Source organism: Oryctolagus cuniculus, chromosome 20 (assembly GCF_964237555.1).
Source record: "Oryctolagus cuniculus chromosome 20, mOryCun1.1, whole genome shotgun sequence".
Lineage (NCBI taxonomy): Eukaryota > Metazoa > Chordata > Mammalia > Lagomorpha > Leporidae > Oryctolagus > Oryctolagus cuniculus.
The window spans coordinates 40736488-40753886 of record NC_091451.1 but is presented as its reverse complement, the minus strand read 5'-3'; the positions used below and the strand labels follow the sequence as shown (position 1 = coordinate 40753886).

Here is a 17399-nt window from a genome sequence, read left to right as displayed (position 1 = left end):
AACGCGCCGGGAGCGTCCCCAGGCTCGGGAGCGCGCTTCGTGGATGACAACAAATTCGTCGCGCGGCTGCCGAGGAGGTGTCAGCCGCCTCCTGTCGCGCGCTCCCGTGTCCGGGCCGAGGAGGATCCCCTCGGGAGTCCCTGCCCCGGACGCCGGGGCCGCCTCTGCGCCGGGTCCTTGCCGGGCCTGCGACCGGTGTCCGGCGCGGGCGATGCCGTCGGCCTGAGGGCGCCCGGCGGTGAGCGGGCATGAAGGGGCCGCGCCGGGCTTAGGCCCCGCCGCGGCCCGGGGACGCCGGCCGGGCCCCGGAGCGCCTTCGCGGCCGGAGCCGGAGCCTGGGCCCCGCCGCCGCCGCCCTCAGCCGCCGCCATGCCGTGGCCGTTTTCCGAGTCCATCAAGAAGAGGGCCTGTCGGTACCTCCTGCAGAGGTACCTGGGCCACTTCCTGCAGGAGAAGCTGAGCCTGGAGCAGCTCAGCCTGGACCTGTACCAGGGCACCGGGTCCCTCGCCCAGGTCCCCTTGGACAAATGGGTAAGAGCTGCGGGCGGCGGGCCCCGCGCCCCTCCTCGGTGCCGTCCCCCCGGGATTTGGGGACCCGCGTGTGGCCGGCCCCGGAGAAACGTGTTTTGAGTGCTGGACATCACGTGTTCCAGAAACCGAGCGGACAGATGGGAGCCTGCGCTGGGGGAGTGCTTGAGTTAGGGCGGGCGGCGGGGGCGGTCTGGGCCGCGGATCGGGGGTCCCACGGCCAGCAGACCCCGTGTCGCGGCGTAGCGTTCCGGAAAGGCGAGGGGGACCCGTGGGATGCCGAGGCCCCCGGGCACGCCGCGTCCGGCCCGGGGGACAGCGGGGGAGGCCTCGTCCGCCGGCTTGCACGCCTTTGTACCAGGCTATGTTTACACGGACAGTGTGCGTGCCTTTTGGCTTCACGTGACAGATCGTAAGAGCAGGTGTTGCAAAAGCGCTGAGGCTGCACTTTTCAGACATTTTAAAGCCGGTTCTCCACTGGTCGTCGGAGGCCGAGTTGACTCATTGTGTCTTGCGGGTGCTTGGTGTGTGTTTGCACGCGCCCAAGCGCTGGCCTGCGTCCCTGCGTCCGGGGCACGGTGTCTGACCGTGCTCACCGGCTGGTTGGACCGGACCGCAGCGGCTCCTCCCCTGCTAACTGAGCGCTGTAGCCTCCCTGCTCCGGGCTGAGATGTGACTGTATCAGCGAGGGGAGGGCTTGCAGGTGGGAAGGGTCCCGGGGCACCCCAGGCCGCCGCGATGGGCCCAGCCGCTTTCCGTAAGCGCTAATGCCTGGTACTCTGTCAGTGTCCACTGCTGTGGTTCTTCCTTGGAGCCAGGGGTTCGGGTGGATGTTGAAGTAACAACCCGAGACTATACGTTTGGAAGTTTGAACGGATCGGGTTAAGGGGGTGGCTGGGTGCTTATGAAATGCGTGGTTGTGGTTTTCGGTGGTGGAGGCTTTGAGTGCATCAATTCTGATGACTTCACACTAACTCAGAAGGTGAGCGTTGGCTCTGTACAGGTGGAGCCGTTCTGCTTGCCGTGAGTCACAAAGCAGGGCACAGCGAGGATTCCAGCTTGTCCGGGGTCCTAGCCCTGGCTTCCTTTGTTCCCGTCACACGGCTCGCGTGTGTTGAGCCCCTGTGTGGCCGCAGTTTGCTGGGTCCTCATTCGCGTGATTTTACTTGCTCCAATGGAAATCAGAGATAGTCTTGTTTGATTTTTATAGTTTGACGTCTGGACTGTTGGCTAAATAAATAACGAAACTTAACCTGAGGATTGTTCTGTTCTTGAGGACAGGGTTATGTCAACTGGCATGAAGACATCGAAGCATCTAGTGACAGCAGCATTTGCTGCTGCTGATTTATTTATTTAAATTGGAGTGCCGTGTTGATGATTTTTTAAAAAATATTTTATTTATTTGAGGGGCCGGCACTGTGACACAGTGGATAACGCCCTGGCCTGAGGTGCCGGCATCCCATATGGGTGCAGGTTCAGGTCCCGGCTGCTCCACTTCCGATCCAGTTCTCTGCTATGGCCTGGGAGAGCAGTAGAAGATGGCCCAAGTCCCTAGGCCCCTGCACCCACTTGGGAGACCTGGAAGAAGCTCCTGGCTCCTGGCTTAGGATCGGTGCAGCTCCAGCCATTGCGGCCAACTGGGGAGTGAACCACTGGATGGAAGACCTCTCTCTCTGCCTCTCCTTCTCTCTTTGTGTAACTCTTTCAAATAAATAAATAAATCTTAAAAAAAAATATTTTATTTATTTGAAAGGCAGAGTTAGAGGAAGAGAGAGAGATCGCCCATCTGCTGGTTCGTTCCCCCAAATGGCCGCAACGGCCAAGGCTGTGCCAGGCTGATACCAGAAGCTTATTTCGGGTCTCCCACGTAGGTGCAGGGGCGCAGAGACTTGGGCCATCTTCCACTGCTTTCCCAGGCACACTAGCAGGGGTCCGGATTGGAAGTAGAGCAGCCAGGACTCGAACCGGCACCCATATGGGATGCCAGCACTGCAGGCTGCGGCTTAACCCTCTACGCCACAGTGCTGGCCCCTTTGTGGATGAGTAAGGTAAATCTTGACATGACACTTACATGTAACCATTCAGAATTCTGATTCTAAATTCAGTTCCTTTGACACTTGATTCTAAAGACTTTCATGACTGAGAAAAGATACCTGTGCCGATGCATACATCCTGATGGAATAATTACTTCATTGGCTACCTTACTAACGTTTCAGTCCTTAACTGTCAGTTATGTGGAGTGTGAAGTCGGCAATCACGTTGCCTTTTCTGATCTCAGTTGCTTATTTTTGCAAATTAATAAAACCTATTTTTAAAAGTTGTCGAGCAGACTTTTAGGTTGGTCGGGATAGTCTCCATGTGTTCAGATGTTTTGTAACCTCTGTAGATAATGATTGTAGGAAAAACTGACAGTGTTTTCAGTAGACACTGTTTCCAGCAACAAATTCAAGGAGCAACCTTGCCAAATACAGTTCCAAATCCATTTCCAAATGCAGGCTTTCAAAATGTTCTCCTCCTAGTCCAAGCAGTTACTTTCTTACTCTTTATTAAAGTGTATCTTTATTTTGAAAAGGCAGACTAAGTGTGTTTTGTTTTATTTTGGGGGATATCTGCCAGGTAGCATGTACTACTGATAGTTATTTTTGTCATCACATTCATTGTTGGGACTTCTGAGACTTTTTTCTCTATGTAAAAGGAAAACAATTGTCTCTAAATTTAACTCTTAACTACTTGGCTATCAAAAACCAGGAAACCAGAATGTTTTTGTCATGCATTGTCTCTCAACAAAGCTGTTGCTGAAAGACCTGGTTTTACTGTGCAGAGGGCACAGGGAGGGAAGCTCCGGTGTGCTGAAATGGGGTGTCTGGCTGAGAGCACCATTCTGACTCCTGCTCTGTGTAACTGCTCGTCATCTCTGTGTACCAGTCCCCATACAGGAACAGCCTGAATGAGGATGCCAGGGCCTATACATATACATGGCCTTTTTTTTCACCCCATAGGTTTATTTACTTATTTGGAAGTCAAGTCACAATTACAGAGAGAGAGAGATTTTCCATCTGCTGGTTCACTCCCCTGATAGCTGCAACAGCCAGGCCTGGGCCAGGCTGAAGCCAGGAGCCAGGAGCTTCTTCTGGGTCTCCCATGTGGGTGTCAGGGGCCCAGATACTTGGACCATCTTCTGCTGCTTTTACCACGCAGTTAGTAGAGAGCTGAGCCGGAAGTGAGTAGCTGGGACACAAACCGGCACCCGTATGGCAGTACTAACGTTTCCTTTTTACCACAAGATTGAGTAACTTGCTCAGGCTTAGTATTAGTGACCAGCGTGGCAAGATTTGAAGCCCAAGGTCTTCCCAGCTCCTGTATTCATTTTGTACACCGCTCTGCCTTAAAAGACTGAAGAAACCTGAGCTGGACAGACAGCACTGGGTTCACCTAGGAATTTGCTAACACGCGGACTTGTGGTTTTGGTTCTAGAAATCAGCAATGTGTGTTCTCTTTAAGAGATTCTGATGCATGTGGCCCTTGACTGCATTTTGTAAACCACTCGTAATAGAGGGATGGAGTTTTTCATAGAATTTTCAAAGCTTGTTGTAGAAGCCAACTCTCAGCTCCAGAACTACATTTTTGAGTTATGGTGTGTTAGCACATGATTTTACATAGCGTCCTGCAAAATCTTCTATTGTGAGTACATATTTATCTTTATAGTTTTTTCCTACAGTGATTAAAGACTTTTTGCAAATTACTTAAATTTTTTGATCCTTGTGTGTCTGATCTGAAAAATGGGCACAAACATACCTAATTCGAGGGCTATAGTGACGACTTACTGCAATAACATAATCATTAAATAGTAGAATATAGTGTCCTGTGTGTGGTAGGTGCTAATTAAATGCTAATATAACTCAGCTCTTGCAATTTTTTCTGCTCTATTTGTATCTCTCCTTGAGTTCTTTTTTTTTTTTTTTAAGATTTATTTTATTTATTTGAAAGAGTTACAGAAAGAAGTAGAGACATAGAGAGAGGTCTTCCATCTGTTGGTTCACTCCCCAGATGGCCGCAACGGCCAGAGCTGCACCAATCCGAAGCCAGGAGCCAGGAACCAGGACTTCTTCCGGGTCTCCCATGTAAGTGCAGGGGCCCAAGGATTTGGGCCATCTTCTACTGCTTTCCCCAGGCCATAGCAGAGAGCTGGATTGGAAGTGGAATAGCCGGGTCTCAAACCCAGCGCCAGTATGGGATGCCAGCGCCTCAGGCCGGGGCGCTAACCCACTGTGCCACAGTGCTGGCCCCTCTCCTTGAGTTCTGATGCCTTCGTTTAATTAATAATGGTGTGTCTCAGCCTGTGGCGCCAGCATCCCATATGGGCGCTGGTTCCTGCCCAACACTGTGGCATAGTGGGCTGTCTCTGCCTGTGGTCCCAGCATCCCAGATGAGTACTAGTTTGTGCCCCGGCTGCTCCTCTTCTGATCTCTGCTAATGGCCTGGGAAAGCAGTGGAAGATGGCCCAAGTACTTGGACCCCTGCACTCATGTGGGAGACCCAGAAGAAGCTCCTGGCTTCGGATCGGCCCTACTCTGGCCGTTGAGGCCATTTGCGGAGTGAACCCCCAGATGGAAGACCCTCCTGTCTCTCCCTCTCTCTGTCTGTAACTCTACCTCTCAAATAAATAAATAAATCTTAAAAAACAAGAGATCATTATCCATTTAAAAGTGCATGACCAAGCACCCCATTGATTGTTGGAAGTTTAACATTGGATGTTTTTCCATTGGACTCATGTCCATTCTATTTCCTCTGTACTATTCTATATTTTTATATATTTTTTGCTTGTCTTTATTGATCATGCAGTCATTTCTCTGCAGTTAAGACATTTACACAGAGGTGGGCATTTGTACAAAGGTTGAGATCCTGTTTGGGGGCCTGCATCCTGTATCAGAGTGCCTGGGTTCACGTCTCAGCTCGACTTCCAATCCCAGTTTCTAATGTCACCCTGCAAGGCAGCAAGTGATGGCCCAAGTACTTGGGTCTCTGCCACCCACATGGAAGATCCAAACTGAGTCCTGGGCTCCTGGCTTTTGCCTGGCTGAGCGCTATCTATTGCAGGCATTAGGGGAATGAACCACTGCATGGAAGCGTGTGTGCTCGTAGGCTGTGTGTGTGTGTGTGTGTGTGCGTGCCCACATGTGTGTGTCTATGCCTGTTGCTCTGCCTTTCAAATAAATGAAAGATTAAAAGAAAAAGACATTTATATCATTGAAACCATCACATTAAAAATTTCTTGTGGGACTGGTGCTGTGGCATAGTGAGTGGGCAGGGTTGCCATCTGTGGTGCCAGCATCCCCTGTGGGTGTTAAGAATTTTTTTCTAGATTATGTTGTTGTTACAATCATTGTAAGTATGCAGTTGATCAAAACAATATAAACACATATATCCTTTTTTTTTTTAAAAAAAGATTCATTTATTTATTAGAAAGGCAGAGTTAAAGAGAAGGAGAGAGTTAGGCCGGCACCGTGGCTCACTAGGCTAATCCTCCGCCTTGCGGTGCTGGCACACCGGGTTCTAGTCCCGGTCAGGGCGCCGGATTCTGTCCCAGTTGCCCCTCTTCCAGGCCAGCTCTCTGCTGTGGCCCGGGAAGACAGTGGAGGATGGCCCAAGTGCTTGGGCCCTGTACCCCATGGGAGACCAGGATAAGTACCTGGCTCCTGCCATCGGATCAGCGCGGCGTGCCGGCCGCAGCGTGCCAGCCGCGGCGGCCATTGGAGGGTGAACCAACGGCAAAGGAAGACCTTTCTCTCTGTCTCTCTCTCTCACTGTCCACTCTGCCTGTCCAAAAAAAAAAAAAAAAAAAAAAAAAAGAAAAAGAAAAAGAGAAGGACAGACAGAGAGTCTTCCATCTGCAGATTCACTCTCCAAATGACTGCAACACCAGGGCTTGGCCAAGCTGAAGCCAGGAGCCAGGAGCTTCTTCCAGGTCTCCCAGTTGGGTGCTGGGGCCCAAATACCTGGGCCATTCTCCACTTCTTTCCCAGGAGCTTTAGCAGGGCGCTAGATTGGAAGTGGAACAGCCGGGACTTAAACTGGTACCCACAGGAGATGCCACTGCTGCAGGCTGTTTCTTAATCTGCTGCACCACAGTGCTGGCCCCAACATGTACATTTTGATCATAAAACATAATAACTTTTATTGGAAATAAATTTCTTAATGATATGGATGGGTTGTTTTCCCCTCATGCATCTATAGATAAATAAACTTAACTGAAATTCATTAGGGCTCAGCACACGTTTGTTTTCAATTTTACAAATAGATGCAAGCTTGAGAAATGCTAACGTCATAAAGGGGAAGATGAGAATGGAAGGATTTTGCAGTAACAAAACCACTGATGTGAATTTCTGTGTTGTGCCGAAATAAAAAACATCTGTGAGATAGGAAAAGACCAGAAAATATGCTGATAACCTTGCCTGGAGGTTTTTGTGCCTTCGGACTGTACAGGGGGTAGGGGGTTGGGAAGGAAAAAAGAAATGGCTTTTTTGACTAAATGGGAGGACAGAAGTTGTACAGATACTAGGGGACAGGAGACCAGACCACTGTGCTTGCTTCTCTCAGTTTAGGAAAAGCTATATTTCCAAACATCTGGATGTTTATGCCTTAGAGCCATCTATATCTTTATACTCCGTGGAAAGTCTTTAGGATACAAATACCTCAGTGTGAAGGAAACTTTTTTTTTTTAAAAGACTTATTTATTTATTTGGAATGCAGAATAACAGAGAGGAAGAGACAGAGACGTCTTTGATCTGCTGGTTCACTCCCCAGATGGCCCTGATGGGTGGATCTGGGCCCAGCTGGAGCCAGCATCCAGGAACTCAACATGCTAGTCTCCCACCTAGGTGTTAGGAGCCCGAGTACTTGGGCCGTGTTCTGATGCCTTCCTCGGGCACATTGGCAGGGAGCTGGATCGGAAGTGGAGCAGCCAGGACTAGAACAGGGTGTCATAAGGTGCTGCTTAACCCACTGCACCATGTCTGTGACCGCAAGAAAGCCTTTTAAAAATAGGATCTCTGATTATAAAACAGGAGCCAATCCAAAATGCACTGTTTGTGTTAGGGAGTAGACGAAGATCTGCAACTTTGCATATAGTACCTTACTTATAAGCTGGCATTTGATAAAAAGTACATGATAAGTGGAAAAAGAAATCAGATAATTGTCCTTCTTTCTGTCGCAGTCTGATTGGGATTTTAGTGCCCTTGACTTCTCGTCTTGACTTTCTGGGACATTGTGCTCTGTCGGACTTGCTTGCATTTCTCTGCTTTTCTCTGTGGTGTACTTTGCAAGCTCCTTTTTCTTAACCCATTTTTTAAAAAAGATATTTATTTATTTATTTGAAAGGCAGAGTTACAGAGAGGCAGACAGAGAGATCGATCTTCCATCCACTGGGTCACTCCCCAGATGGCCGCAACGGCTGGGGCTGGGCCGATCCGAAGCCAGGAGCCAGGAGCTTTCTCCAGGTCTCCTGTGTGGGTGCAGGGGCCCAAGGACTTGGTCCATCTTCTACTGCTTTCCCAGGCCATGGCAGAGAGCTGGATCGGAAGTGGAGCAGCTGGGACTTGATGCTGGCACTGGAGGCCACGGCTCTACCCACTACGCCACAGCACCAGCACCGTTAATACATGTTTTCAATGTTGATGTTTCTTAGGGCTCTGTCTGAGGTCTCCTGCCATTCTGTGTTGCAAGTCCCCAGAGGCTGTCCTGGCCTCTGTTGTGTCAGTTACTCTCTCTGGTTAGTTAATTTGAGAGAGAGAGCAGCAAGCGAGCACATGGGGCGAGAGCACTCCCCCATCCACCTGTTCACTTCCTAAATGCCTTCAGTGACTGAGGCTGGGCTGGGGCTGAAGCCAGAAACCAGGTCACCCACATTAGTAGAAGAAACCCAGTCACCTAAGCCAGCCCTGCTGTCGCCCACGGTCTGCATTAGCAAGAAGCTGGAGTCAGGAGTCCCAGCCTGGCATCCAGCCCAGGTGCTGCAGGGTGGGATGTGGGCCGCCCGAGCACAGGCCAGGACCTGCCCCTGCTCTGTGCCTGTCTGCAGCCATAGCCCAGATGGCTCTTCGGAGCCCTAGATGAAAATACCCAGTTTTGCTTTTTTCCAGTTCATTCTCTACATGGCAGCAGGGGAGCCTCACTAAAAGTTTGAATCTCATGTGGTGCCCTTGCCTGAAGTTCTCCCATTGCTCTCAAGGTGTATGGCTGATTCTTCAATGTCAAGTACAGGCTCTTTGGATCCTACTGTCTCTCAGTCTTCTTAGCCTTATTTCTGGCTCTTCTGCCTATGCTGCATTTCTTTTTCAAATACTCATATCTCAAACGTGTGCTTCTCCGTCCTGGTCACTTTACCTGGTGAACTGCTTTTCAGTTGTGTGGTCTGAGCTTAAAACAACACTTCCTCAGATCCCTGCCTTGAATCTCCAGCTAGGTTCTATCACGAGCTCAAATAGCACAGTGTGTTTCCTCGGTTGTACAGCTCACTACACTTTAATTACCTGTGCCTTTCACGTCACTTCTCCTGTAAGCATAATGTGAACCGGACTCAACCTTGTGGTGGCTCTGCTCTCTTTACCCCTTGTGCCTGACACAGAGCGTGTGCACATTCGATGTCTCCGAATTAGTTAATGCATTTGTGTTCTTGGTGCTGTGATCTCAGAGTGAACTCTGTTGTTCTCTGTAGAGCCTCAATGAAATCTTGGAGTCGGCTGATGCGCCTTTAGAAGTCACAGAAGGATTCATCCAGTCCATCTCTCTGTCGGTGCCATGGGGCTCCTTGCTGCAGGATAACTGTGCCCTGGAAGTGAAGGGCTTAGAGATGGTCTTCCGGCCGAGACCGCGCCTAGGTAGGTGTGTCCCGTGCCTGATTTACTTCATTCTTAATCCTGCGGCGATTGGGAAAGCAGCCCAATTAACATTAAATTCATTTTTGATCTGATGTGTTATCTTGCACTGTACTTGTGAGATTTTTGGTTGGTAAGATATTAGGACTTGGCTCTGTGTAGAATGTCTGTGATCATACACTTAGAGTTTTTTTCTCTATGTTTATTCGTAGGAAGGTTACTCTATAGATGACTTGGTGTGTGCAGGTAGCTGATACCTTGTGTTTTTAAAGATTCAGAGTATTGTGCCAGAAGCAAGGAGGAATGCTTCAGAACTAGGGGGGTAATGTTAAAGGGACAAAGCACTGGGCTTGAAAGGGCTCACGCTGGACAGGTCAGATGGTTTGAATCTAAAAAGGATGACAACAGTCATGAATCATCAACATTCCAGAAAAACCCTCATTCCATACTGATATGGATACATAGGCATCTACGGGGGCAGGGAGAAGGGAATTCTCTTTATAGTAGAATACCTACTTGTAGGGAAAAGACTGGCAGACAGTTATATGGAATTGAAAAAGTTAGGTTACTGGAAACCGGGCACCCTGATAGATAATATGGACATTTTTTTTTTTAAGATTTATTTATTTGAGAGGTGGAATTACAGAGAGAGATAAGGAGAGACAGAGAGAGAGAGAGAGAGAGAGAGATCTGTTATCTACTGGTTCACTCCCCAAATGGCCACAATGACCAGGGCTGGGCCAGGCCAGAGCCAGGAGCTTCATCTGGGTCTCCCACAAGGGCGCAGGGGCCCAAGCACTTTGGCCATCCTCTGCTGCTTTCCCAGGCTCATTAGCAGGGAGCTGGATTGGAAGTGGAGCAGCTGGGGCCCTAACTGGTGCCCATATGGGATGCCAGTGCTGCAGCCTGCGGCTTTAAGCCACTGAGTCACAGCACTGACCCCGATATGGGCATCTTAGCCACTGGGCCAAACGCCTGCCCCGAAACACCAAAACTTAAACTATGCTTAATAGAATTATAGTAATTTATATTTTGAATATTGATAATACATGCTTGGGAATTCTTTTTAATAATCTGGTATTTAATTTACAAGAATATATTATATATTTCAAAAAAGATTTATTTATTATTTATTTGAAAGGCAGAGTTACAGAGAGGCAGAGGTCTTCCATCCACTGGTTCACTCCCCAGATGGCCGCAGCGGCCAGAGCTGTGCTGATCTGAAGCCAGGAGTCAGGAGCTTCTTCTGGGTTTCCCATGCAGGTGCAGGGGCCCACGGATTTGGGCCATCTTCCATTGCTTTCTGAGACCATAGCAGAGAGCTGGATTGGAAGTGGAGCAACTGAGTCTCAAACCAGCGCTGCAGGCGCTGACTCCAATAATATATTATCTTTTAACCACTATGGATAGACATGCTTTCCTGTGGAAAAGTCAAACTTTAAAATTTTTCCACTTGTTTTTTAAGATTTATTTATTTGAGAGGCACAGTTACAGAGAGAGGGAGAGACAAAGAGGTCTTCCACTGTTGGTTCACTCCCCAAATGGCCGCAATGGCCAGAGTTGAACCGATGTAACTCCAGGAGCCTGGAGCTTCTTCCTAGTCTCCCACGTGGGTTCAGGAAACCTAAACCATGGCTTTCCCAGGCCATTAGCAGGGAGCCTGATTGGAAGTGGAGCAGCCAGGACTTGAACCGGTGCGTATATGTGATGTCAGTGTTGCAGGTGGAAGCATAACCTACTATGCCACAGCATCAGCCACAAAATTTTTTCTCTTTTAAAATATTCCATCAGATGGGCTTTTGAACTCCATTTTGGAAGGGAATAATTCTAGTAATCTCTATCATTTTGTTTTGAAAAAGATAAGAACATGTGGTTGAATTTTCTTACGAGGTAAGACATGGAAAAAATTTTTTGCAGTTCATGTGTTTCTTCCTCCAGGAATGCTCATCTATTTTATCTGCGTTTATGCTAGTTTCCAAATCCTATGTCTCCTGCTGCCTCTGCCACATTTCTTGTTAATTCCTTCCACTAGAAGAATTAAACTCTTCTTTTAGCTTCGTAATGTTTTTTGTTGACATTCAGTAGTTGACTACTACTTTTTTTTAAGATTTTATTTATTTGTTTAAGAGGTAGAGTTACAGACAGACAGACAGAGGGACAGAGAGAAAAGTCTTCCATCCACTGGTTCACTCCTCAGATGCCTGCAACGGCCAGAGGTGGGCTGATCTGATCTTTTAGGTCTCCCACATGGGTGCAGGGGCTCAAGCACTTAGGCCATTCTCTGTTGCTTTTCCAAGCATGTTAGCAGGGAGCTGGATTGGAAGCTGAGCATGCAGGGCTCTAACTGGCACTCCTATGGGATGCCAGCATCAGAGATGGTGGCTTTACCCACCATGCCACAATGCCTGTGCCACTTATTTATTCTTTACATCTGCTTTTGCACTGGAGTTGGAGAGTTGATTGTTTGTGATGTGGACCATATGGCCTACAAAGTCCAAAATATTAACTGTCTGACTTTGTGTAGAAAGTATCTGCTGACTCTTGCTGTATCATATTTAGAATAGAACCATGCATGTGGAAAATGCCTATTAATACTTGTTGAATGAGTACATGTAGTAATATTCAGTAAAAATATAATGTAAGGAGAATACTGGACTTCTTTTTGTGATCTGTGGTTTTTTTTTTTTTTTTTTTTTTTTCTCGGTTATTATAGGTGATTCTTAAAACTCAAGAGTCATTTCTAGGATATTGTTTCTATGGGTGGCACCATAATGGTAAAAGTCTTATAGGGATTAATAATTTATGTTTGAAAGATGTTGTTTTGAGAAATCGCAACTCTGAGAAGTCGTTTAGGATTAATCTTTAATTTCTGCAGCAACTGGTTCTGAGCCCATGTATTGGTCAAGTTTCATGACCAGCAGTATGCAGTTGGCAAAAGAATGTCTCAGCCAGAAACTAACTGATGAACAAGGAGAAGGATCCCAGCCCTTTGAAGGACTTGAGAAGTTTGCTGAAACCATTGAAACAGGTTTGACTCTATTGAGCATTTTCAAAATTTAAGATCTTATTTAATAACTTAGTACTTTTATTCAACAAAATTGCTTGTTTAAGGCAAGTCCATTGGGGGTGATTTTTTTTTTTTATAGAAAACTTTCATTTAATATAAATTTCAAAGATACAACTTTGGGAGTATAGCGGTTCTTCCCCCCATAACCACCCTCCCACCAGCAAACCATCTCATCTCCTACTCCCTCTCCCATCCCATTCTTCATTAAGATTCATTTTTAATTATATTTATATACAGAAGATCAACTTATACTAAGTAAAGATTTCAACAGTTTGCACCCACACAGACACACAAAGTATAAAGTACTGTTTGAGTACTAGTTTTACCGTTAATTCACATAGTACAGCACATTAAGGACAGAGATGCTACATGGGGAGTAAGTGCACAGTGACTCCTGGTGTTGATTTAACAATTGACACTCTTATTTATGACGTCAGTAATCACCCGAGGCTCTTGTCATGAGCTGCCAAGGCTATGGAAGCCTCTTGAGTTCACAGACTCCAACCTTATTTAGACAAGGCCATAATCAAAGTGGAAGTTTTCTCCTCCCTTCAGAGAAAGGTACCTACCTCCTTCTTTGATGGCCCCTTCTTTCCACTGGGATCTCACTCACAGAGATCTTTAATTTAGGTCATTTTTTGCCACAGTGTCTTGGCTTTCCATGCCTGAAATGCTCTTATGGGCTTTTTAGCCGGATCTGAATGCCTTAAGGGCTGATTCTGAGGCCAGAGTGCTGTTTAGGGCATTTGTCATTCAAGAAGTCTGCTGTGTATCCAGTTTGCATTGTGGTGATTTCTGAAAAAATTGCTGTTCTCACTTCAGAAGTTTAGAATTGGAGTTATTATAAACATTGAATTTAATTGCAAATTTCTTCTGTATCCTAGTTTCTCTTTTGTTTTATTTATTATCAAGGGATTAGACTTTAACAGTTAGCTTTAATCTTTTTTTTTTTTTAAGATTTATTTATTTATTTGAAAGTCAGATTTACAGAGAGAGAGAAGGAGAGGCAAAGAGAGAGAGGTCTTTTATCCACTGGTTTACTCCCCAATTGGCCACAACAGCCAGAGCTGCGCTGATCCGAAGCCAGGAGTCAGGAGCTTCTTCTAGGTCTCCCATGCTGGTGCAGGGAACCAAGGACTTGAGCTATCTTCCACTGCTTTCCCAGGCCGTATCAGAGAGCTGGATCAGAAGTGGAACAGCCGAGCCTTGAACTGGTGTCCACATGGGATGCCGGCATTGCAGGCGGCGTTTTTATTTGCTGTGCCACAGCAATGGCCCCAGTTAGTTTCAATCTTTACTCTAATTGTGTGTTGAATGGGGAAGTGCTCAGTGAGGCAAACTATTTATTGCAAAACTCAGAATTTGGGGGTTTTAAAGGAAAGAAGTTTGGTTTCTTTGTTTTGTAAGTGCTTATCAAACTTATTAGTTTGATCATTAGTTTCCTTAATAGGATTTACTTCTTTAGAAGTTTTTACTTTGTATAGTCTCTTACACTGATGATTATGTTTTCAATCTAGTACTAAGAAGAGTGAAAGTCACTTTTATAGACACTGTTTTGAGAATTGAACATGTGCCAGAAAATTCTAAAACTGGAACTGCACTTGAAATTCGAATAGAAAGGTAAGAATTCTTATCTCTAAAACAGATGACACTATTGTAACTGTCACATTATTATTATTATTATTTAATTCATTTGACAGGTAGAGTTATAGACAGTGAGAGACAGAAAGAAAGGTCTTCCCTCCATAGGCTCACTCCCCAAATGGCTGCTACGGCCGGTGCTGCGCTGATCTGAAGCCAGGAGCCAGGTGCTTCTTCCTGGTCTCCCATGTGGGTGCAGGGGCCCAAGCACTCAGACCATCCTCCACTGCCCTCCCGGGCCACAGCAGAGAGCTGGACTGGAAGAGGAGCAACCGAGAGTAGAACCCGGAGCCCATATGGGATGCTGGTGCTGCGGGCAGGGGATTAACCAAGTGAACTACGGCGCCAGCCCCGTAACTGTCACATTAAATTTCAGGGTGCTTTTGGAGATTTGAGGTGATAATATTACATTAAACTATTACATATTTGAGAGTAAAGTGCTTCTCTCCAAGTTACAATATTATAATTCCATTATTGAGAACTTAAAATATCAGTTGGGGTGTAATTATATATAATACTATGTTGAATTCAAAGCAACAACTCCTCTTTTAATTAATACCAAATAGTAAGTAATTGAGGGCTGCTGCATTTAAGGCTCTCCCAGTGGAGGGCTCCATTAATGTGAGTGCTGTTTGCTTCGCTGTGCTTCATCTGAGGGCTGCTTTAGTGCAGAAGGCTGAGGCCACTGCTTCAGGAGAGGATTCTGTTAGGGTTAAGGTCAATACCTGCAATAGTGACTTACATAAAAAGACAAATAATGATGCTTTTCTTTTTGTGCGTGTCACTTGGCACCCTAAAAATTGTTCTAAACCAGGGATTCACTGACGTATGCGTACCTGCACGCTGTTGTGAGGTGGAAACTGTTCAGGATGCCGAATGAACTGCAGACTGAAAGGAGCAGGGTGAAGTGCAGGCGCTGAGCACCAGACATACTTTGTATTAGAATCTGCTAGGGCTCTGGGCCAAACTTTAAGCAGATATGTTACAGTTTTAGTCTCAAAATAGTCTCAAAATGGATCTGTCCGTAAGAGTTATTGTTGTTGTTTTTTTTAAAGATTTATTTATTCATTTGAAAGTCAGAGTTACACAGAGAGAGAAGGAGAAGCAGAAAGAGAGCGAGCGAGGTCTTCCATCCGCTGGTTCACACCTCATTTGGCCTCAATGGCTGGGGCAGTGCTGATCCGAAGCCAGGAGCCAGGAGCTTCTTCTGAGTCTTCCATGTGGGTGCAGGGGCTCAAACAGTTAGGCCACCTTCTACTGCTTTCCCAGGCCATAGCAGAGAGCTGGATGAGAGTGGAACAGCTGGTTCTCAAACCGGCGCCAATATGGGATGCTGGCACTGGAGGCAGCAGCTTTACCCACTACGCCACAGCGCCGGCCCCAAGAGTTATGGTTAACAGGTCTTTGATATTACAGTTCATTACCTGAAATGATATATATAGAAAAGACCTAAAATCTCATACATTTAGATCCATATTCTGTATCTCGTTCTGTATCTTTTTAAAACAAGATTAGTTGCATAAGAATTCCAGGTGTGCCATATTATTTTAATTTTTTTTTTTTTTTTGACAGGCAGAGTGGACAGTGAGAGAGAGAGAGACAGAGAGAAAGGTCTTCCTTTGCCGTTGGTTCACCCTCCAATGGCCACCGTGGCCGGCGCACCGCGCTGATCTGAAGGCAGGAGCCAGGTGCTTCTCCTGGTCTCCCATGGGGTTGCAGGGCCCAAGCACTTGGGCCATCCTCCACTGCCTTCCCGGGCCACAGCAGAGAGCTGGCCTGGAAGAGGGGCAACCGGGACAGAATCCGGTGCCCCGACCAGGACTAGAACCCGGTGTGCCGGCGCCGCAGGTGGAGGATTAGCCTAGTGAGCCGCGGCACCGGCCCCAGGCATGCCATTCATGTTAGATTGGTGACCTGGAGGCAAATAATATCTCAAGTTTTTTTTTAATTTTTTTATTTTTTTGACAGGCAGAGTGGACAGTGAGAGAGAGAGACAGAGAGAAAGGTCTTCCTTTTGCCGTTGGTTCACCCTCCAATGGCCGCCGCGGCTGGCGTGCTGCGGCCGGCGCACCGCGCTGACCCGAAGGCAGGAGCCAGGTGCTTCTCCTGGTCTCCCATGGGGTGCAGGGCCCAAGCACTTGGGCCATCCTCCACTGCACTCCCTGGCCACAGCAGAGAGCTGGCCTGGAAGAGGGCAACCGGGACAGAATCCGGCACCCCAACCGGGACTAGAACCTGGTGTGCTGGCGCCGCAAAGCGGAGGATTAGCCTAGTGAGCCGCGGCGGCGGCTCAATATCTCAGTTTTATGAAGAGGTGTTTTGTGAATTGTTTTCCATGCAGCTACCTTTAAGAAGTTATTTTTTCCCCAAATTGGAGAGCCTTACAAAGTTATCTTTCTTGAAGTTCTGATCTCTTTATGAAACTGTTTTTGCTGTAGTAAGGGCTGGTGATGCTGATCCACCTTCTAGGCATATCCAGTGCTAACGCTGAAAAAATCCTTTAACTGAAAAACCATGTGCATTTCTTATTATTGCAGATAGGTTTTTCAAGGAATTTTATGCAAATGTCCTTTTTGTTTTCAACCTTTAGAACTGTGTACTGTGATGAAACTGCCGATGAATCCTCAGGAATTAATGTACATCAGCCCACAGCTTTTGCTCACAAGTTGCTTCAGCTCTCTGGAGTATCTCTCTTCTGGGATGAGTTTTCTGCATCAGCAAAATCTTCCCCAGTGTGTTCAACAGCACCAGTGGTAAGAAAACCAAAATGGGGAAAAGATGTAATCATAGCTTTTTAAAAGGTGTAAATGAGACCTATTAAATTGTGCTAGGATGTAGAGTATGTATTGATGGGTCTCCATCTTGCTTGGGAGTTCACACAAATATTCTGTAATGAAGTTAGGTATTTCAGAGATTTAAAAACACAACTAATGCCTTTCCTGCCAGTTTGCTTTCTATTAGTGTGATAGAAAAGTGTTGATGACTGTGTCTTGGGGCAAAATGATTTATCAACATCTAATGTCCTTTCACAGTAAAATCAGAGGAAATCCAACTGTGATTATGTTTACCTTTTGAAGCAAATATATCTCACAGATAAAGCAGTCATTCCATAATGCACCTTGTAGGGTAATTCACAAATACAGTATCTGTTAGGTTTTTGTGTTGCTCTAACTTGAACAGTGTAAACATTCACAAAGTCCTTTTCCATGATTTGCCTTTATTATTAATATCCTTTGCTAACGTACTACTGTGTTTCATTTTAGTTGTAAGTTACTGGTTTATTCATGGCA

The 17399-nt window shown here is 46.7% G+C and overlaps 1 protein-coding gene across 5 annotated transcripts in view; it reads left to right on the top strand.

Annotated features, from left to right (window-relative positions):
• The first annotated feature begins 113 nt into the window (after window positions 1-113).
• The window catches only part of ATG2B (autophagy related 2B), a 79543-nt gene continuing 62257 nt past the window's right edge, over window positions 114-17399 (top strand). For 4 of the 5 annotated variants that reach the window (XM_070065604.1, XM_070065602.1, XM_070065603.1 and 1 more), the window contains exons 1-5: window positions 114-531; window positions 9242-9404; window positions 12277-12429; window positions 13986-14088; window positions 16700-16862. In XM_070065604.1, the coding sequence (XP_069921705.1) occupies window positions 370-531; window positions 9242-9404; window positions 12277-12429; window positions 13986-14088; window positions 16700-16862 (744 nt within the window). In that variant the 5' untranslated portion in view covers window positions 114-369. The remainder of the gene's footprint in view (window positions 532-9241; window positions 9405-12276; window positions 12430-13985; window positions 14089-16699; window positions 16863-17399) is intronic. The other variant, XM_070065605.1, reaches the window with a different exon arrangement.